General features: G+C 47.0%; 1 protein-coding gene across 2 annotated transcripts in view; it reads right to left on the bottom strand.

The window, feature by feature from the left end:
• The window catches only part of LOC144723933 (tyrosine-protein kinase Tec-like), a 70270-nt gene that overhangs the window by 12208 nt on the left and 35163 nt on the right, over window positions 1-22899 (bottom strand). For both annotated transcript variants that reach the window (XM_078602709.1, XM_078602710.1), the window contains 6 exons: window positions 17226-17596; window positions 16297-16362; window positions 13892-13946; window positions 13392-13471; window positions 8277-8407; window positions 7142-7213 (listed from right to left, as the gene is read on the bottom strand). In XM_078602709.1, the coding sequence (XP_078458835.1) occupies window positions 7142-7213; window positions 8277-8407; window positions 13392-13471; window positions 13892-13946; window positions 16297-16362; window positions 17226-17596 (775 nt within the window). The remainder of the gene's footprint in view (window positions 1-7141; window positions 7214-8276; window positions 8408-13391; window positions 13472-13891; window positions 13947-16296; window positions 16363-17225; window positions 17597-22899) is intronic.

Raw genomic sequence — 22899 nt, 5'->3', positions numbered from 1 at the left:
TCAAATTCCACGTGAACGATATTTCACTCGGTACACGCCACGAGATCATCAAACAAGAAGCCACCCGGGAGGCTGCGTCGTCATCAATCCACAACAGCGTCACGGTGTCCCTGCAGTGCAACAGTAACGCCTCCACATCGCCTTGCCAGTCATTCCAACATGGATCAGATCTTTTGGCGAGTTCCCTGAAAAGGTGACTTTTTTAAATTAGTTATTATTCAATCGTTTTAATACTTATGTTCTTTATTATAATTTGTATATGGTGAAGGGTGGTGTAGGTGTATTATGTTTTAGGTGAGGAAAAGAGTTGGAATGACTGTTCGAAGCACGTCCATCATTTTTTGTATTAATTTTATGGGTAAAGCCATTGGGATTCACGAAATTTAGTTTAACGTGCGATTTTTAAAAAACGTATCCCTTTCGTAAATCTGGGGATACCCGTATAACCAATCATGACTGAGTGACTGATGTTAATATTATTAATATACTTTTTACCCAGGAAAGTCTTACTGTCTGAATCCTCTTTTAGGATTGATGTTGCTATGCATAATACAATTGTGTAAAGTGCAGGGTAATTTTTGTAACTCGAAGGATACCGTACTCAGGAATGTCTCCACGCTTTGCTGTCAGTATAACCGTGCTCCTTGATTTTTATCAGAATATTGAAATGGGGAGCCTCTAAACAGTGAATCTATTTAATTGGGTGTTTCAGACTACACAATCCGTAAAGCTATCACCCCAACCGTTGGGAAAGAACCATCTGAGGACCCCATCAAAACCATCACCTTGCTATACATAGCAGGGGTCACCAAAAAGATTTCCAAAATCATGAGCAAACACAAGATCCAGGTGCGATTCAAAACAGTACATAACATTTGTGATGTGATCCCGTCTGTGAAGGATGTGATCCCTGACATGCAATACCCCGGTGTCTACAAACTGAGCTGTGTCTGCAGCGGCAGTTACATTGAGGAAACTAAGCGACATGTCTCGAACCGGTTTCGTGAACATGAGGCAGATCTGAAATAAGGTAGGACCAATACCACAGACGTGGTTGATCATTGTTTTAACGCAGTGGGCACGCGCGAAATTGATTTTGCCAATACGAAGGTACTCTGCAAACCCACTGGCTATCAGCAGAGATTCGTTCATGAAGCCATCCAGATATATAAACACAGACATAATTTCAACTGAGAAGATAGGTACAAACTGAGCAATCATTGGAAGGATGTTATTAACCAGTTTAGGTCATAACTGGCTGTGATGTTCCCTTCCTACCTGCCTATGTTATTTTCGACACTCTGAGTTACATTCACTAACACAGCCACCGTTGTTCACTTTCCTCGATGTGGTGGTGGCCCTTTCCGAGCTCTCTCTGATCTTTCATTTACAAGCAAATTTCTTACATTTGTAGTGACTGCGAATGTCACTGTGTGGTGCCGGGCTTGCGAGGCCACGGTGGGATGTATACCGTTGTGTGTACACCACGGACACGGGGTGTAGTACCAGCCCTAGTGGGGGCTTGGGTGAGCACTGGTTAAGTGCGGTGGCACCACGCAGAGCGTGCATTGTGGGCTCCCGTTGAGAGAGCAAGAGAGTGTCAGCCAGCTGGGGTTACGTTGGGGGCATGATACTCTGGCTGACCTGGGGACAAGTGACCAGATGATACTGGAAGGGGGCCACCGGTGGAGGGGGCCAATGGGTGGTCACATGGTCCGAGAAGAACTCTCGAGAGCCTTCGGGCAAGGACGAGAGAGATCGAGAAGGTGGGCGGGGCAAGAGGCGGAGCCAGCCCCAGGCTGGCCCGATATAAGGGGGGCCCCGGGAGGGGCTCGGGGTTCTTACTGTTGGAGAGGCAGGAGATCCACGTCAAGCTTGAAGAAGCCTCCAGCCACGCGGTCCAGGACCCAGCTTTTAATCCAGACCGGGATAGTGGAATCATGTCTAGTTCTGCCGTAGCGTGGTTACTTGGGTGGTCACCACCCGAGAATGTGTTGTGTTAATAGCCTGGAGTATGTTGTGCTAAGAATTCAACAAAACGTGTTGCTCCCAAGACAACATCTGCGACTCAGTTTAACTCGCTACAACTGGTGTCGGAAGTAGCAAATAGCTAGCAGTAAAAAGTCATGTCTACACATTGCAAAGTTCATACACAGGCGTCAGACGACGAAGACAATGCAGAACTGATTCTGCCCACGGCCGCCGACGACGGAGTGGAGGTGCTGCCAGCAGAGCAGAGCGCCATCGGAGCGCGCGGCGCCTCACCATCGTTGGAGGCGCTCGTCAGAGATGCGCACGGTCGCCTTGCGGAGCTTCTTCAGATGGCGTCTCGATCCTCACGGAGCTGTGTCCTCTATCTGCTGCAGTGAAGGAGGGAGCGGCGGAGTCATCTGGACGGAGCGACTCGGCCGCCATTTCACAATGAGCGGGAACGTCGATGACGCAGCCCACGCTCGCGGCTGCGCCATTTTACCGCTGGTGTGGAGCGCGGAGCCCACTAGGCTCGAAGCGGAGCTGTCCTCACCGATGGACATCCCGTCGCTCCGCCGCCGACTGCCCTTCATTAAATAATTTGTTGCTTCCAGGGGCGATTGGGTAGCGTTTAAGTGGAGATTTCTCACCAATGCCGACTTGGCGGGATGGAAGGAGGTGCTGAAAGCGCTGCCCGCCACCCTCGACAACGACGCCTTGGCGGCGTTCCTCGCCATCCCGCCGTCTGACAGATCCACCCTCATGCAGGCGTTTGACCAGATGGCGGCTGTTTTTGAACCTCTACTGAACACCCGGCAAACGTTCGCCAAAAGACGTAAAGGGGAGGGTGAGTCGGCTCTCGCCTACTGTAGCGTTATTTTGGTGCTAGCGAAGGCCGCGTTCCCTAAAATGGACCATGATGGTCTTGACGCTTTGGTCCTCGAGAAGAAGCTGGGAGTCTCGAAAGACCTCCATACTGTGCTTCCCGCTGAGGACGATGCGGTGTCTTCACTCCGAGTCGCCAGGTGCATCCAGGCGCAGCAGACCATGCACCGCGACAGGGTGTTAGTGGCGTGCGCCACATCCTCCACAGAGTCGGAGGCCTGCATGGAGACCGAGCCAGCTCCTGCATGCTCACTGAACCAGCGGGGTGGCATCCATCGGGGTGCTGATGATCGGCGGAGGGACGCCCGGTAACGGGCGAGGTCTTCATCATCCCAGTCCAGGAGTGGCCGGGTCGTCTGCTACAACTGCGGCTTGCCGGGGCACGTCCAGTCGGGCTGTCAGGTTCCTCGACGGCGGCCACCGGGGAGTCCACCTTCCTACGACTCCCTGCTTGATAAGGCGAGTCACGGCACACCCCACACTCGGCCCCGGGGTTCACTTCACCCATCGGGGGGTCCGGATTGGGTCAGGGTCGCGCGCGGGTTCAGGGGGAGTTGGGACATGTTCGTTACGCGTGCCCACTCCGACCGGATCAGTGGTCGGAGCTGGCCATTCGAGTGGTCGCGGCAGCCGCGGGTTCATCGGCCGTGCTCGGGTTTATTGAGGGAGTGGAGTGATACCGGCGCATCTTTCACCATTATTTCCGAACTTATCTATAACATTTTACCTCCCCGGTGTCACGTTTTGGAACCTGTGGATGCTCTGTGTTTTGCCGCCAATGGCGGATCATTGTAAATAATCAGACGGATTACGGCTGAATTGTGTATCGCCGATGTCAAATTGTCAGGCCACATTTTGATTTCTATGGCCCTAGTCGTCCCGTGTTTGCTCAGGATCGATTTTATGGGCAAAATGCCCCTGAAGATTTGTATTGATCAGGGTTGTTTGGAATTGCCGTCGGGACGGCGTATTGCATTTCTTCCGTCGCCAACTCGTATGTCTTCCGCTAACATGAAGGTGCAGGCTATTGCGTGCCGAACAGTGCGGATTCCGCCTGGCGCACAAATGTTAATGCCGCTCAAGTTGCGAAAACCACACGATGTATTGTTTTGGGGCCCTCCAATAAACTTAATTGCTAGTAGCAGCCCAGGCATTGGTATCCCAGGACCAAGAACCTTTCATTCAGGTTCATAATGCCGAGCCGGACACAACGGTCATCCAGGAGGGTACCGTGTTGGCACATGCTTCGTCAGCGCGTTCAGAGAGGGACGTTGTGAGAAGTGTCGGGGTCGGCGCTCAGGCTCGCAGGGTCCCGGGATGTGGACGAGGGATAGATTGATATAATTTGTTCTGAGTGCGGCGATTTATCTATGGGACAACAGGGGAAGCTGCATGCTCTCTTGCGTGAATTTTCTGACATTTTTAGTAAGGGTAAATTTGATATTGGCCGCACGTCCCTTTTATCCACCATATTGATACGGGCGATGCTGCCCCGGCAAAATCCTTACTGCTTGAGCCCGGCTAAGAAGGAACACGTTCATGTGGCGGTTGATGAGATGATGGCCTCGGACATCATTTCACCATCCACCAGTCCATGGGGCGCCCCGATTATGCTTGTCAAGAAGCACGATGGCAGCTTGCGGTTTTGTGTTGATTTCCGCAAGCTCAATAAGGTTTCCGTTGCGGATGCATACCCCTTGCTGCGTAGTGACGATTCCCTGGATGCCCTGAACTGCTATCGGGATTTTGGCAATTGCCGCTCAATGAGGCTTCCAAGCCCAAGATGGCCTTTCGTATGCCGCAAGGGTTGTTTGAGTTTAACCGGCTCCCTATGGGCCTCCACTCCATGCCGGCCACGTTTCAGAGGCTGATGGGGCTGGTTTTAGTGGGCCTCCAGTGGGATTCGTGCCTGATATATTTGGACGATATTATTGTCTTCAGTCGTACGTTCGATGAACATTTGGATCGACTGTGGGCTGTTTTCCTTAAGATACATGCAGCCGACCTGAAATTGAAACCACAGAAGTGTCACCTCCTCCAAAAATCGGTTCAATATTTGGGTCACATAGTGAGTGAATCGGGTATCGCTACGGTCCCGGAGAAGATGGCGTGTGTCCGCACGTGGCCGACACCCACCTCGGCGAGTGAGGTGCACAGTTTTATTGGCTTTGCTTCATATTATCGCCGATTTGTCGCCGGCTTCGCATCCATTGCTAAGCCTCTCCATGCCTTGACTGCTAAGGGCCAAAAATTGCATTGGGGGGAGGAAGAGGAAGCCGCGTTCTGCTGCATTCGCGATGGGCTGGTCAACACCCCTCCGCTGCGTTATCCCGATTTTTTATTACCGTTCGTTTTGGATACGGACGCCAGTAATACCGGTATTGGAGCGGTATTATCTAAAATTGTCAACGGCGTGGAGCACGTGGTCACTTATGGGAGCAGGGTGCTGTCTCCGGCCGAGCAGTGGTACTGCGTTACGCGCCGGGAATTGTTGGCCATTGTGGTTTTCGTGCAGCAATACCGGCCTTATCTGTATGGCAGACATTTCGAGTTGCGCTCCGACCACGCAGCGCTCCAATACGCACTGCATGTGGATCAGCCCTCGGACCAATTGTCACGCTGGCTTGAAATCCTGCAGGATTTTTTGTTCCATGTTACGTATTGCAAAGGTTCTCATCACACGAATGCTATTGCCCTGTCGCGATTGCCCGCGGGCGGAGGGTGTGGATGCTTTTTGGGTTCCGGTCGTTGTAGACCGGCCGAGTCAAACTCCCCCCTCCCCCCTCTCGTTGCGTCCACCGTGGACACGAACGCCTGAATAAAACGCTGACCTCCATGTTGAGTCACCTGGTCAGTGAGTCACAGCTGGATTGGGACTTGCATGTCCCTGCGGTTCTTGCCGCCTACAGGATGGCCCCTCACTTGTCCACTGGCTACTCTCCCTTCTTGTTGATGTATGGACGGGAATATGATCCTCCCATCGACGTACAGTTGCAGGCCACGCCGGCCGTGAAAGTGTCAAAAATATCAGATTCCATTAGTTTCACTCTTGCAAAGCTCTCTGAAGCGCGGGAAGCTTCCAGGGTCAACTCCCGAACAGTTGACTAACAAGCGGCTGAAGGAGGCTCGTGTTTCCCTGTGCGATTGGTCGCCAGGCGACAGGGCCTGCTTGCATTGTCCACAGGTGCCTGTGGGCACATCCCCTAAATTGCTGCAACCCTGGAGGGGGCTGGTTGATGTTGTTCGGCTTGGTAAGCGGAGTTGGTTTGTTCACCCCTCTCGTCTGAAGCCATTTATTCTGCCAGGGACCAAGTGTCGGGTGTACCCGAGGAGCTGAGGCATGCGTCTGCTGACGCCGGTCCTCAGGAGAGTGTTTCTGTCCCATCTCCAGGCGCTGCGCAATTGATGCCTCGCACGCAGCCGCTCGTGTCAGCCTCGCGTGCTCCGGAAGTGGAAGGTTGGACGGTCCGGCCTTAAGCTTGTCGTGTGGAGCCGGCTTCGTCCGATCGATTGCTCATTTCCCCCGGGTCGTCCAGGGCGGACAAGCCTAACCCCCCTGGAGGCACGGCATCGCGGACTCACTCAAAGACTCGGGTTGCATAATCTCCACACGTTGCACATTCCCACGCCGTCTTTGGTTGGTGCGCTCACGTGAGTTATGGCGAGTAATTGGCTGATCCTGCTTGCCATTGGGCTCACGAGCGTTTTTACACGTTGGTACAGTACTTGGCTTCACCGGGTGTCAATGTCATAACCACATTCTTAAAGATTCAATTTACTTTAAAATAGTTATTGGACAATGTATGAAATATTTTGTAAAAATCTATCTCGTGAATATGAATATCATTTCCATAAAGGTCATATGATGGTCATAAAAATGTTACTTAGTTGATACTAAACAATAATTTGTGGAGCTTTTCCCTTGAAGGCCTCAGTGAGACAGGAGTTATTGCAAATTCCGCTTACCAGCGTGTATCCTAAGGTCTTCACGTGGATAACGGGAGCTATTTTGTGGGCAAATGCCCCAAATATCAAGAACGATCAGAAGAGTCCTCCTCCATTACCCTGCCACGCTCGTGTAACCAACCGTAGCCTCTTATGTAAGACCAACATGTAACCACTTTGCATCTTGAAATGTTGTTTTTATGAAAACCCGATATGACGACACGATGCAGTAACAGCAGTAGGTGGCATTCAAGTAGCGCTCGGTGCTCTACTCATCAGCCGCGCAGACTTACGAGGAAGTGTGTGGTGCTGTGAGCCATCGAATACTTGCGTGACTCACTGCTCTGGCCTGAGGAGAAAGAAGCCGTCCTGGCCCGTGTCAACGCCGAATGTTTCAGCCGCGCCACCAGCCCTGAAGGGATTGCATGTTATTGCGGTGAGCACAACAAGGTCGACCGCCAATGCTGCAGAGCTGCGGCGTAACTCGCGTGGGGCAGGCAGGGGGTGGCTTGCCCCCTCCCCTCTCCCTGGTGGCCAAAGCCACGACTGCGGAGTATCATGTTACCGGAACCAGATTACAAAACACAAGTCGTGGTAATCCCTATGATTACTCCAGTTTACGTTTGTAGTCGGGAGAGTCGTTAAGCGCAGTCAGCTGCAGGTGGAGTCACGTGGAGCTTGACTGCTCGAGACTCCACGTGTCCTTGTCTCTGAGTCGCTCTCTCTCCACGTCTATCCCGATCATCATTATACTCTGTATAATATGTCTCTATCTCTCACTCGCCGTTTCTTGCTCTATATTTGTTTATACGTGTCCCTGTTGCTATCACTTTTTGTTAGCCTTTCTCTCCCAGCTCTCTTTCTGTCCGTGTCTTTGTCCATGCCTTTCTTTGTGCCTCTCAAACCATGAATCGGGCCACCGGTGCTTAAACATTAACTCATGTTAGTTTATACCATGATACGTTTCCGCAATGGTCACTTCTAACCAACACAAAAATTGGGTTCTAAATGTTATGCTATAAACTTGTGTTGGTTTATAATAACAAAAAAACCTCTGCTACCTTACTCCCACAAATGTGCGTTGGGATGTCATCATTTTAAAGTTAACGCAGTTCCTCTCTTGCAGGAGAAGCTGTTACTTGGTTTTTTTTAAATTGCAAATTCGAACTTGGGTTTGTAAAAAGATTCTGCAAGGCCAACGTCTCGCCCAAGGTCAGTGCCCTCTCGCCACGCGGGAAGCGAAGCACTCGTGCAGTGACTTTCCTCTCGCGACACAGTTGGATGTCCGTGCCCTGTCGATGTCGCTTTGCTTCATGGTTGTACCCGCGCCTATCTTTTGTGTTGCCGCTTTTGTCAATTCTGGTGACGGTAGGTAGTACTTGCAAAACGCGACTATCTTGATCTCTCGCGTTTTTCACCCGGGTTTTGATTTTAAAAGAAGAAGAAGCTGGGCGAACTTTAAACCGTGTTGGTACCTGCCGAGTTGTGCTGGTGATAGTGGATGAGACTCGGGATGTTTTCAAAGAGGTGGTTTTCAGCAACGTAGTACATCCTCTGTGGTTCACACACTTCCTTGATCTGATAGTGCTTCACAACGCCAGTGTCACTGCAGTGGAAAGCAAAGTGACGCATTGACATATTTTACTTATTTAAGTATTTCACCGGAATAATTATTTGAGATGGAGCATCGCGTTTGCAAGGGTGTCCAGGGTATCGATTGGCATATAGCAAATACGCAATGACACTTAAACTGATATTTTTAATCCGTAACTTATACTGTATGCATTTATAAAAGAAACTTTGCACTCAAACACGTAATAAATACATACATAACACTATGTAACACAATTTTAGTTCCTGGGTAATAAGTGTTATTTTGTAATTGCATATGCCTAAAAAGTATAGAAAATGGCTATTATTCCGCACAAACTTGATTTTGTGACCAGGGCAGTGATATTTTGAAATGTACATATTTTCAATGAGAAAACGAGCAAATTTGTGTCTTACGTTCACAAAGTCAGAAAAAACAATATATGAATCAAAATTAACATGTATTTATACTAAAGTAATACAAAAATGACTACAAAAGATTTCCAAGTGAGTCGTTTTTCGAGAATTACGATTATACTGTAAATCACTTTCACGAATCAGCCCCCAAATTTAGTCTCCCATCATGTTCTCGTGATACTGTCCTTGGTAGCGGCGTTCAAAGTCCGGTATATCCTGGTGGAAGCACTGGCCTTGCTCCTCCGAGTACGCTCCCATGTTCTCCTTGAATTTATCAAGATGAGCATCAAGGATATGGACTTTGAGGGGCATCCTACAGCCCATTGTGCCATAGTTCTTCACCAGTCTCAACCAGCTCCACATAGTTGTCGACCTTGTGATTGCCCAGGAAGTCACGAACCACTGCGACAAAGCTGTTCCAAGCCACTTTCTCCTTACTAGTGAGCTTCTTGGGGAATTCATTGCACTCCAGGATCTTCTTTATCTGTGGTCCGACGAAGACACCGGCTTTGACCTTTGCCTCAGACAGCTAGGAAAGACGTCCTGAAGGTACTTGAAGGCTGCCGACTCCTTATCTACAGCTCTGACAAATTGTTTCATAAGGCCCAATTTGATGTGCATTGGTGGCATCTGCACCTTCCGGGGGTCCACCAGTGGCTCCCACTTGACGTTGTTCCTCCCCACAGAGAACTCGGTCCGCTGTGGCCAGTCCCGCCTGTGGTAGTGCGCCTTGGTGTCCCTGCTGTTCAAAAGGCACAGATAGCAGGAACACTTGGTGAAACCACCTTGGAGACCCATCAGGAATGCCACCATTTTCAAGTCTCCGATGACCTCCCAGCCGTACTCATCATACTTCAAGGCGTCCATTAAGGTCTTGATGCTGTTGTAATCCTCTTTGAGGTGCACCGAGTGAGCCAGGGAAAGAGACAGGTACTTTTTACCATTATGGAGCAGCATGGCTTTGAGGCTCCTGGATGAGCTTTCAATTAAGAGGCGCCACTCATTCTGGTTACAGGCGATTCCAATTGCCTCGAACAGACTGGTCACATTGTGGCAGAAGCAGAGCCCATCTTGACGGGTGAAGAAGCTGCAAAAATGTTGGTGACGCTTCCTCTGATCTGCCACTTGCAAACTTTCATCCAACAAGTTCCACTGCTTGAGCCTCGATGTCAAAAGCTCGGCATTGGACTTGGTGAGACCAAGATCGTTGAGGTCTTTTTGGTTGGGATTGTATGGGTTTCTCTCCTCAGCTTCACCTCTGAAATTGTCATCTGGATCTACGTCTTCCTCGCTTTCTGACTTGCTGCTCTCTTATAAAGATGGCTGCTCTCTCTCCGGAGGAGTGGGTACAGGGAGCTCATGGCAGTGTGGCACCGGGGCAATGGATGAAGGTCCGGATACGTGATAGCAGGTGCATTCTTTCCAGTCTGACGTTTGGAAGGGTCCACCATGCAGAAGTAGCAGTTGCTTGAGTGGTCAGTGGGTTCCCGTCAAATTCTTGGGATATGCAAACTTTATGGCTCTCTTTTTCCCTCTGTACCATCCTACAAAAATACATTTATTTCACCTATGACTAATGTGTAAGAGATTCTCGCAACATTATATATATATTTTTTTTCTATAACATTGAAAATTGTGAAACATTTTAAAATACATTTTTTTTTAGAATTTTACTAATTTTAACAAATTTTATAACATAAAATTCCGAGCAACAATTGTACATCTTACCTTCCAGAGTGTTTTTGCATTGCTTGCAAGTGAAATTAGGTGCCCATGGTTTCTCTTGATCCCCGACAGGCATGCCGAAATATGCCTTGTAGGCCTCACACATCTTAGCAGATGCTTCCACATAGTATTTTTTAGCTCTTGTCTTGATAAATTGGCCGCAGACATAGCAAAATGCGTCTGCCGGATGCTTGCAGCCTCTTGATGCCATCTCAGAAAAATGCAGATATGTATCCACTTAGGCAGCTGGAACTAAACTTAACTGGTGGGCTTAAGGCCCATGTATGTATACTACTATTATTACTGGAAAGTTCTAGAATATTCTAGAAGTTACTCTAAGTTTACTCAGCACTGGATCTATCTGGAATGTTCTGGAAAATAGGTACATTTCTAAATATCATTGTCCTGGTCACAAAAGCAAAGTTTGTGGGGAATAATAGCCATTTTCTGTACTTTTGAGGCATAAGCAATAAGGAAATAACACTTACTACCCAGGAACAAAAAAATGTTGATACACAGTGTAATTTAATGTTATGGAACAATTCCGAGGGGATATCACCGAGGAGATGGAGCGATTAAATCACCTCGTGTACACCAGGTGCTATAGGTGGGCCCTTGCATTGGATGATGATGAGATGGCGACTGCTTGGGGAGGCCTTCGTCCAGCAGTGGATTGATAATGGCTGATGATGATTATGATAATGGCTGATGATGATGATGTATACACTTGTGAACAATTATGGCCTGGTTTATGATGCACATCTTTCAGAAGACATGTGTTGATCAAATACATGAACTCTGCAACCAAATTGGCCTGATTGTTAAACCTATGACATGGACATGCGTTGTGATTGTTATGCAGTGCCTAGCTTGTCGGTGAAGTATTCATTAAAAAGCGATACGTAACCCTGTCACGTATAAGTAACATCGTAATACAGTCCCATCAGATATGCGGAATATTGGATCAATTGGAAGTGCTTTTATATCAACCAAATATAGGCACAATTGGTAATAATTCTAAATACAAAGTGATAATAAAAACATATTAGAGAAGTTACAATTGTGTCTAATCGCAATCTGTGGTGGTATTAATATATACCAGATATGTGGTAATAATGTATGTTTTATATACAGTGAGGGAAAACATTATTTGATCCCCTGCTGATTTTGTACGTTTGCCCACTGACAAAGAAATGATCAGTTTATAATTTTAATGGTAGGTTTATTTGAACAGTGAGAAACAGAATAACAACACAAAAATCCAGAAAACGCACGTCAAAAATGTTATAAATTGATTTGCATTTTAATGAGGGAAATAGGTATTTGACCCCCTCTCAATCAGAAAGATTTCTGGCTCCCAGGTGTCTTTTATACAGCTGAGATTAGGAGCACACTTAAAGGGAGTGCTCCTAATATCAGCTTGTTACCTGTATAAAAGACACATGTTCACAGAAGCAATAAATCAATCAGATTCCAAACTCTCCACCATGGCCGAGACCAAAGAGCTCTCCAAGGATGTCAGGGACAAGATTGTAGACCTACGCAAGGCTGGAATGGGCTACAAGACCATCGCCAAGCAGCTTGGTGAGAAGGTGACAACAGTTGGTGTGATTATTCGCAAATGGAAGAAACACAAAATAACTGTCAATCTCCCTCGACCTGGGGCTTCATGCAAGATCTCACCTAGTGGAGTTGCAATGATCATGAGAATGGTGAGGAATCAGCCCAGAACTACACGGGAGGATCTTGTCAATGATCTCAAGGCAGCTGGGACCATAGTCACCAAGAAAACAGTTGGTAACACACTACGCCGTGAAGGACTGAAATCCTGCAGCACCCGCAAGGTCCCCCTGCTCAAGAAAGCACATATACATGCCCGTCTGAAGTTTGCCAATGAACATCTGAATGATTCAGAGGACAACTGGGTGAAAGTGTTGTGGTCAGATGAGACCAAAATGGAGCTCTTTGGCATCAACTCAACTCGCCGTGTTTGGAGGAGAAGGAATGCTGCCTATGACCCCAAGAACACCATCCCCACCGTCAAACATGGAGGTGGAAACATTATGCTTTGGGGGTGTTTTTCTGATAAGGGAACAGGACAACTTCACCGCATCAAAGGGACGATGGACGGGGCCATGTACCATCAAATTTTGGGTGAGAACCTCCTTCCCTCAGCCAGGGCATTGAAAATGGGTCATGGGTGGGTATTCCAGCATGAAAATGACCCAAAACACACGGTCAAGGCAACAAAGGAGTGGCTCAAGAAGAAGCACATTAAGGTCCTGGAGTGGCCTAGCCAGTCTCCAGACCTTAATCCCATAGAAAATCTGTGGAGGGAGCTGAAGGTTCGAGTTGCCAAATGGCAGCCTGGAAACCTTAATGACTTGGAGAAGATCTGCAAAGAGGAGTGGGACAAAATCTCTCCTAAGATGTGTGCAAACCTGGTGAACAACTACAAGAAACGTCTGACCTCTCTGATTGCCAACAAGGGTTTTGCCACCAAGTACTAAGTCATGTTTTGCAGAGGGGTCAAATGCTTATTTCCCTCATTAAAATGCAAATCAATTCATAACATTTTTGACGTGCATTTTTCTGGATTTTTGTTGTTGTTATTCTGTCTCTCCCTGTTCAGATAAACCTACCATTAAAATTATAGACTGATCATTTCTTTGTCAGTGGGCAAACGTACAAAATCAGCAGGGGATCAAATACTTTTTTTCACTCACTGTACATATATATGTAGATGACAGTACAGTATTGCACCATGTGTGAAACTGTCTATTCAGCTGCACAGAATCACGTGGTTCAGGGTCAGGGATGCACAGTGTTTAGATCTCAATTTAAAAACAAGTATTTACCCCAAACTGTTGGTGTATATGGACACGGTGTAAACTCCGGCATGGCTCGAGTCTCTTACGACAAATCCTCCTTCTTTTCCCTGAAAAAACAACGCATCGCCCCATGAACACATAGCACAACGTCCAGCAGAGAACCTGTACAAGCCATTGCGTGTGAGCAGTCATCCATCTGTACCCGTCTCTTGGGTGCTGTGTTTGTCTGGTAATGGATGCACATATTCATACGGTCCACCCTTTGACCATTTATAAACGAGTGGCATTTAATTATAATTATTGTTATTACGAGTGTTTGCCCACACAAAGCCTCACTGAGTCTCAAGACATTTTCACGAGGGTCCTGCTAAGTTTTCACAGTAAGGTGGCCGATGATTGTTGTTTCTCAATCGCGTCCAGTACTTTGCTGGGTTATTTTTCGGATTTGAAAATAAAAGTGGATCCATTGACGCCGGCACGCAACGGGAAAGAGTGGACATGGAGGTGCAGGCAAATCGATGGCAAACCTCTTCCTTGAGCAGCTGTTCGGCCATGGAGCGGGAGATGTCCTTTGAGTACCACCTGAGGGCCAAGGCAAGCGAGTTGGGTTTTTTTGTTGTTTAAACTTGTGACAAAAAATGTCATTGAAAAAAAATCAAATCAATGGATTATCACAAAACTCAACCAAGAAAGAGAAAGTAGTGATAATGTGGGACACGTGACATCATGCACATAGCAGCATCGTGCAAGTCCAGAGTCGGTAACAATATGTCTATAGAAGTGACTCCCAGCCATCGTGGACCCATCGACCACTGTCAACCCTTAACAAACTTTCGCGGACTACCGTGCAGGACAAAGTCTGTAGCGTTCTGTGGAAGAAGAAAAACCCTGCAACAGTGCCGAGGACCCATTCCTCGGGGGCCTTGCAGACCACATGTTGAGAACGCCTGGCCAAGAGACCAGTGGCCAGATGGGTGCATGCCTATACGTCCATGGACATATGGCGAGACGTGAGTTAGTAAACAGTCCTTGGCGTGACGTGAATTGGATTATGAAAGTGATATACAGTGCCAGTGGGGAGTGCAGGAGGTTCTGCAAGCGACGTGATTGTTACTCTGCCCGTCCACTCTAGGAAGCCTTGCCGAGTGCCAACTCTTTCTCAGATGAGCCCTGACAAGTTTTCGCAGTCGGGGGGCGATCTCCCTATTTTTGTATCCCTATTGAGTAATTTGTAGGTCATTTTAACCATGATTGTTTGTCCAACAGCAGTGCGTTTGTGTGTTTTCTGGAGGAAGCCCGTGCAGAACAGGGGGAGGATTTCTCCACACTTCTGGCTGTCGCCCGATGAGGCCAGTTGTAATTACCAGCGAAACGTCACGGTACTCGAATTGTAAATGTTGTGGGTTTACTCTCCAACACACAACCCATGTGCTGAACTAGTAACTAATTGCATGTTTTGTTTACGTGTCAAACCTTACTAATTGACTGTTTAACGACACATTTTTTGTACGTGATCTAGCCCAAATAAACCTCATATGGATGCACCGGTCACACAAGAACGTTGCGAATCGAACCCAGGCCCTTTTTTCAATGAGGCACAAGTGTTGCTACTGTGCCACCCTGCCACCTCTATATATGGACACAAATGTAATAATACTGACATATAATATTAATGCCATTATCGACATAGTGAATATGTAAGGTATGTTTTCGACCCAAGCGTTTAAATTGCCCTTGTGAAGCCACTGCAGCTATGGAGTCATTGTGGCTGCCACCCTTCCGCTGATTGACCGAAGACCATCGGTTAACAATAGTCTGTGCGCAGGCCACTAATGCCGTCAATAGCCGCCTGAGAGACGAACAAAACGAGATGGTCATTGTGAACTTTTTTCCCAGCGACTCCCACGGGCAGGTGCAGACAAACATTGTCATCGTGAAGAAACGCGAGTGTACCACTGAGGTCTATTCACTGACGCCCACCATGCCCAAATGACATACTTATACTGTACTGCCAAAGAACGCTGCACTCATGTTTTCGTGGCAAGACATTCACATACCTGTCAACCCCTTATCAGTGCCTTCCTTATTACAGACCAATGCAGACCTTATTGGTTACCCTGTGCCCCTTATAAATCTCAACGTTTATCCTACAAAGTCCCATCACAAGGGAGCAACACAAACAAATAGAGCATTTTTTTGCCCATATTGAAACGGATGTACGCCGTATGGACCTGATAAATCAATTTATTTGTATAAGAATACAGGTAAACCGTATGGGTTGACAGGTATGCATTCGTTGAAATTGGTGTTCTCATTTTACAGAAAATCACACGCTGTAATATATATTAGTATGTACTGTATACTACAGGATGGCTGGGTGGTATGGTATCAGCATGCTCTTCACTGAACCAGTTTTCGTCGAAGGTAGCAGTTCAATGTCCTCAGCCACCCGTTAGTTTCCCTAAAGAATCACTCAACACACGCTGTTTGCTGGTAACGTGGGTGGCTATATTTCATTCACAAGTGGTATCCTTGGTGACCGTAGGGGGAGACATGAAGACAGAAGTTGGGATACCGAAAGAGCAGATCTTTGTGGCACGTGCAATAAGAAAGGAATCATTGCGAGGTTTGGCGGAATCTGCTGCCTTGACCGTGTTGACCGATTGATTATCATACTTTAGACAACTGTGACAGGCTCGGTCCTCCCAGCATCAGCCGATTCAGTCATCACAAGCAAGGGTAAATCAAACCTAAGTCAAGTTTTCCCTTATTTTTGGGAAAAGCACGGCTCCGAAGTCCATCGGCTGCTCTTAAAGGAACGGATGCCATCGAAGGCAGACGTAGGTTCACACGTTCACGCCATGGAGGGAGCGAGTTAACCACACCACTATGGCGGAGTGCTGAGTGCGCAGGACGTTTCGATCGTTCTCACTCGTATGCCTCCAGTCCCTTGAATGTCTTCTCCATCACGTAGTTGCTCGGTATGAAGCCTTCCCTCCTGCAGGAAACGACACAGAGCGTTTATTTTAAATAATGACAAAATTACACGCGGATTTCACGATCTTCTCTTTTGCAGCAAAGATGGAAATCCTGTACGTGTGCATAGCTGTATGTATCTGTAGGGCGATAGAAGGATATGTATATATCCCAGAGCATAACATTGTGAAAATCTGTGCATATGTCCACATGATGTGTGTATTGCAGAAGTGTTCATTTGGTAACTAAACTATGTACCACTGCTTGCAGAGAACGTGCGCCCATTCGTAATAACTTCTCTCAGCCGCCAAGTTCAAATTTGGTAAGCTTTAAACTAGTACACCCCTGCCATACGGATTGACTACGGATAATGAAGAGAAGACCACGGTTTCACGATTTTTAAGCTTGATGGCTCAGAGGGGCTTCTGTGCTCATAATAGCACATATGTGCGGTACATCTGATTAGCACAGTTGGCTACGTACGGTGCGAAAGAAGTTCAACATACATCCAGTACATATGGTTCCTTGTGACAGCAACGGTCCCCAACTCGCCGTACCTTACCAATGGCAGGCGCAAAAAAAACATTTTACAGTCATTAGGTTGGAAGAAAATGTTGCTCAACTGCCTACAGAAACCGCTGCTGTCTCTGGTGACTGCCTCAATGTGTGCCAACTGCATTACGACTCGCAGATTGCCTTGCCGTACCCGGACTGTGTCCTTCTCAACACCTTACCATTGCGTAGTTTTGTAATCGAACAGTTAAATTTTTTTACCCCTCATACCCGGCATCCGTATTGTAATGAGTAAACAATTCCTTCACACATCGCCCACCCCACTGAGATCAATGTGACACGAGCCATGCCCAACGGCAGCGGTGCCCTCACCCTTGCTTGTCCCTGGCCTTCCACCAGTACTCGTCCGAGTGGTCCAGCACGCGATACTCCTGCCCAGCCACCAGCGACAGATCCTGGCTCTCGGTGACCGTCAGGTTGTACAGAGCCTCCACCCACATTGACGCTTCTTCGTCTCCCGCTGCCGCCGCCGCTGCCTCCGTCGCTGTGCGGGATTCATTTGCTGCCAGCGTGGGGCACGATGGAGGATGCGGAGTTGCGGGCGGCAGGTTGGGGGCGACCGATTGGGTCATTTGATGAAGTGGGTCCATCGGGGATGGGGACAATGGCAGAAGTGGGGATGCGGGGGGTGAAGGGGGCAGTGGCGGCAGAGGGGGGCTTGGCAAGGGGCTCTGCGGAGGTGGCTGCAATTTAAACAAAAGCACAAGTTAGCTCCTCCATAGGACCTGCTTTTATTCTAATAAATACAGCCAATTAAAAATTAATTTATTGTTACGTCTCCTGGAAATAATTTTAAGTTATAATCTGACTCTGGTTTTGAATTTGGGCTGGCATGAGACCAGCATCCTGTAATGTTTCTATGGTCACTGTGATTTCCACTTGCTTCCATTCTGTACCCTCTCTGGCCTATTTACCCACAAAGGGGACAGATTTATTGGACAGGAACCTACACGAAGTCTGGGTATATTTGGCCAGTAAACAATTAAGACAGTTTTTATATATACACATATATACAAATGTATATACATATATATGTGTAAAGACGACTTGACACTTTCTTGAGATGGTTTCTTTATTGAAGACGCGTTCACTTGAAGAGGCGGAGACCCCACTGCAACAGCCCTGAGTCTCCCGTGCATCTCCCTTATATACAGACCGAGGCCATTCCCCCCTTCCGGAACCTTCTCGCTTGCTCTGGACGCTCGCTCCACCAGCAGACTCTACCATCCTCTTCCGTCGTCTGATCAAAGTCCTATTCTCGATCATTCACGTAGCCACCAGTCCCTTCGTACCCCCAGCTGACACTCCTGTCATTACCTCCCGTGTGGCCACGAGTGCATTCGCACTGTAGGCTGATTCCCCTGTCATTACCTCCAGTCGGTACTAACCCACTCACACCAGCAGGTAGACTCTACTATCATTACATCACCCCAATCCCCCCCCCTTCTTAAAAATGTAGCCGTTCCGGCTAATACCAAGACTCAAATTTGTTGGTTGTTTTACAATTAGGGAAGAATGACAGACACATCGAAAAGAACCCGCCGTTCCACTTATAGAAAGCAATAATAACAATACAAAATGACAACCGCACCGGGGTATGCACAAAAAAAATGTTTGGCCTTGGTAATCGAAAGTCCACGTCATGGTTTGGAGAGCCGCTATCGCAGCCGTACAGTTCTCGATTGGGTCCTTGACCGCCGGTCCATCGCACGTGGTGGAGTCTGGTGGGCCACTGAGACTCAGTGGGTTGCATTCTGCCGTAGTTGTGGAGTGGTCGTTGGCGAGAATTTGGACGCTGATGACGTCGTCGGCCAGGCATTGCTCCGACATCCCCTCGGTTAACCGCACCTGAAGCACGCAATGGCGGACCCTCGTTGCGGAGCGGTCACCTCCGCCGAGGGCGGAGCGCACAAACCATAGGGGGATATAAGGTGGGTCCCTGAGAGGGACGGGGGTTTCTTCGTTCTACAAGCTGGAAGCTCGGCGTCTCAAACTGGAAGCTCTTCGTCCTACAAGGAACCACGTGGTCGGAGACCCGAGTGAGGGCCCGATCCTTCCTAGCAGTAACTCCTCTGTAGAGTGTAGTTAGTTGCGTGGTCACCACCATAGGTTGTATCTGGTAAAGGGGCAGTTACCCCTTTGTGGTACAGTGTTACAATTATTTGTACACACATTTATATGTGTTGCCTCTGAAAGGAACAACATCTGCGACTCATCTTCTTGGTTCTTTCGGTAAAGTCACATAGAAGGGAAGTAATACAATAATAAAAATAAAACATAATAAAACAATTCATCTTCTTGGTTCTTTCGGTAAAGTCACGTAGAAGGGAAGTAATAAAATAATAAAAATAAAACATAATAAAATCAAATAATTATCACGACGTTTCGGCTACAACGCAAGCAGCAGTCTTCAGGTGAAGAATGAGACACTGCCAAGCTAGGAGCTTATATATAAGCTGAGTTGGAGGTGGAAGAAGAAGAGCGCCTTAACAAAAGAATGTGCATATCAAGAGGAATTTAGCATATTCATGGGAAATGCGTAGGAGGTGGGCGGGGGGGTTTCAAAGTCATATTATGCCCATGCATTATGCAGGATCAGCAGCACCAAAGGGAGGGGGGTCGCGTTAACAAAGGGAGGGCATGTTAATAGTATGTAGAAGCAATGAAACATGTGAATGGGAAAACGGTGGCAGGAGATCCGCAGCGGAGCAAATAATGCATTCCCTGTGGAGAACACAAGATACACAGTTAATGCCAGTGAGTGGACTGCGGTCTGAAAGTCACCATAAACGTGAACAACAATCAGTTAAGATCCGAAGTGGTTTATTACGTCCTTCCAATGATTGCTGAGCCAGAATCCATCTTCTCGGTTGAAATTGTCTCTGTGTTTGTATATGTGGATCGCCTCATGAACGAATCTCTCATGGTAGCCAGATGGCTTGCAGAGAACCTCTGTCTTGGAGAAGTCAATGTCATGTGAACCCACTGAATTGTAACAGTGATCTGCCACGGCTGAGGTGTTTGTCCTACCGTGTTTCAGGTCAGCTTTATGTTCACGGATGCGGTCCGAGACATGTCGTTTGGTTTCTCCAATGTAACTGCTACCACAGAGGCAACTTAGTTTGTAGACGCCAGGGTACTGTATGTCTGGAACCACGTCTTTTACAGACGGAACCAGATCACGGATTTTATGTACTGTGTTGAATCGTACCTGAATCTTGTGTTTAATCAGGATTTTGGAGATCTTTTTTGTGACCCCAGCAATGTAGGGTAAGGTGATGGTTTTGAAAGGCTCCTCAGCAGGATCCTTCTTGACGGTTGGAGTGATGGCCTTGCGGATTGTGTAGTCTGAGTAACCATTAGCCTTAAGAGCTTGGCGTACGTGTTTGAGTTCACTGGCAATGTGTTCCTGGTCGGAGATGCATTGGGCTCTATGGTATAGAGTCTTGATGAGGGAGTTCTTCTGGGATGGATGGTGGTGAGAATCCGGTTTTAGGTAGGCATCCGTATGGGTGGCTTTCCTGTAGACAGAATGGCTCATTGAATCATCAGGTCTCCTTTTAATTAGGACATTCAAAAAGGGTAGCTTGCCATCTTTTTCGACTTCCATGGTGAATCTGATGGCTGGGTGTATGGAATTGATGTGGTCGAGAAATTGGTCTAGACATTGACTTCTCCAAGACATAGGTTCTCTGCAAGCCATCTGGCTACCATGAGAGATTCGTTCATGAGGCGATCCACATATACAAACACAGAGACAATTTCAACCGAGAAGATGGATTCTGGCTCAGCAATCATTGGAAGGACGTAATAAACCACTTCGGATCTTAACTGATTGTTGTTCACGTTTATGGTGACTTTCAGACCGCAGTCCACTCACTGGCATTAACTGTGTATCTTGTGTTCTCCACAGGGAATGCATTATTTGCTCCGCTGCGGCTCTCCTGCCACCGTTTTCCCATTCACATGTTTCATTGCTTCTACATACTATTAACATGCCCTCCCTTTGTTAATGCTACCCCCCTCCCTTTGGTGCTGCTGATCCTGCATAATGCATGGGCATAATATGACTTTGAAACCCCCCGCGCCCACCTCCTACGCATTTCCGATGAATATGCTAAATTCCTCTTGATATGCACATTCTTTTGTTAAGGCTCTCTTCTTCTTCCACCTCCAACTCAGCTTATATATAAGCTCCTAGCTTGGCAGTGTCTCATTCTTCACCTGAAGACGGCTGCTTGCGTTGTAGCCGAAACGTCGTGAGAATTATTTGATTTTATTATGTTTTATTTTTATTATTGTATTACTTCCCTTTCTGTGACTTTACCGAAAGAACCAAGAAGATGAATCCCTGCAGTCACGAAAGCTTTAAATCGAAATAAAACAATTCTCACGACGTTTCAGCCACAACGCAAGCAGCCGTCCTCAGGTGAAAACCAGGTATGTCGAGGCGAACAGCGTCTGAATTAAACAGCACACGTGCTTGGAGCATATATATAAGCTGGGTTGGAAGGGGGGGAAAGAGCGCCTTGACAAAAGAATATGCATATCAAGAGGCATTTAGCATATTTATGGAAAATGCAGGGATGTGATTACCTGCATTTCCCATTAGCAGCATCAAAGGGAAGGGATATGGGAAATGCAGGTATGTGATTAGTACTACTTTTGCCCGTGCATTATGCAGAATTAGCAACATCAAAGGGAGGGGATATGGAAAATGCAGGTATGTGAATAGTACTACTTATGCCCGTGCATTATGCAGGATTAGCAGCATCAAAGGGAGGGGATAGGGTTAGCATTAATAAAGGGAAGGAGTGTTAATAGTATGTAGCTGCAGTAACTAAAACCACCACGTAAACAACTAAAGTATAAACTACATAGTATCATCAGTATACTAAATATACTCTACAATAAGCTGAGTTACTAACAGTAAGTAATACATTACAATTCTACGTCGTAAAAAATAAATAATATGCTTCCATCTAAATTTTCTTCTTAGGTTTTTTTCGGTAAAGTCACGTAGAAAATAAAATAAAAACAAAAATCACGACGTTTCGGAGGCAACACAAGTCTCCGTCATCATTCTCTTACATCACACGAGTCTACACTGTACTATATACTGCCATAGACAAACCCAACATTAAATTATATACTGTTATGCTATAAACCATATGTATTATTCTACCCACCCTAATGTATATCACACTGCTGTATATTGACAATACAATTACGATACTATATATTACTTTGTACATTGTATTAAGCATATAAATGTTATACTATTTGTTATTATACACTGTACCATTGACCGTCGTGTGAAAGATACTAAGAGGAAGCAACGAAATATGTCAATGGGTGAGTAGTGCGAAAACTTGCAGTGGAGCAAATAATCCATTCCCTGCAGAGAATACAATGCCAGTGAGTGGAACGCGGTCTGAAAGTCACCGTAAACGTGAACACAATCAGTTAAGATCCGAAATGGTTTATTACGTCCTTCCAATGATTGCTAAGCCAGAATCCATCTTCTCGGTTGAAATTGTCTCTGTGTTTGTATATGTGGATCGCCTCATGAACGAATCTCTCATGGTAGCCAGATGGCTTGCAGAGAACCTCTGTCTTGGAGAAGTCAATATCATGTGAGATGTGGTTCCAGACATACAGTACCCTGGCGTCTACAAACTAAGTTGCCTCTGTGGTAGCAGTTACATTGGAGAAACCAAACGACATGTCTCGGACCGCATCCGTGAACACAAAGCAGACTTGAAACACGGTAGGACAAACACCTCAGCCGTGGCAGGTCACTGTTACAATTCAGTGGGCTCACATGATATTGACTTCTCCAAGACAGAGGTTCTCTGCAAGCCATCTGGCTACCATGAGAGATTCGTTCATGAGGCGATCCACATATACAAACACAGAGACAATTTCAACCGAGAAGATGGATTCTGGCTTAGCAATCATTGGAAGGACGTAATAAACCATTTCG

The sequence above is a fragment of the Lampetra planeri genome, chromosome 19, assembly GCF_965212315.1.
Source record: "Lampetra planeri chromosome 19, kcLamPlan1.2.h2, whole genome shotgun sequence".
Lineage (NCBI taxonomy): Eukaryota > Metazoa > Chordata > Hyperoartia > Petromyzontiformes > Petromyzontidae > Lampetra > Lampetra planeri.
Note: the sequence above shows the minus strand (reverse complement) of the source record. Positions and strands in the feature narration are given on the sequence as shown.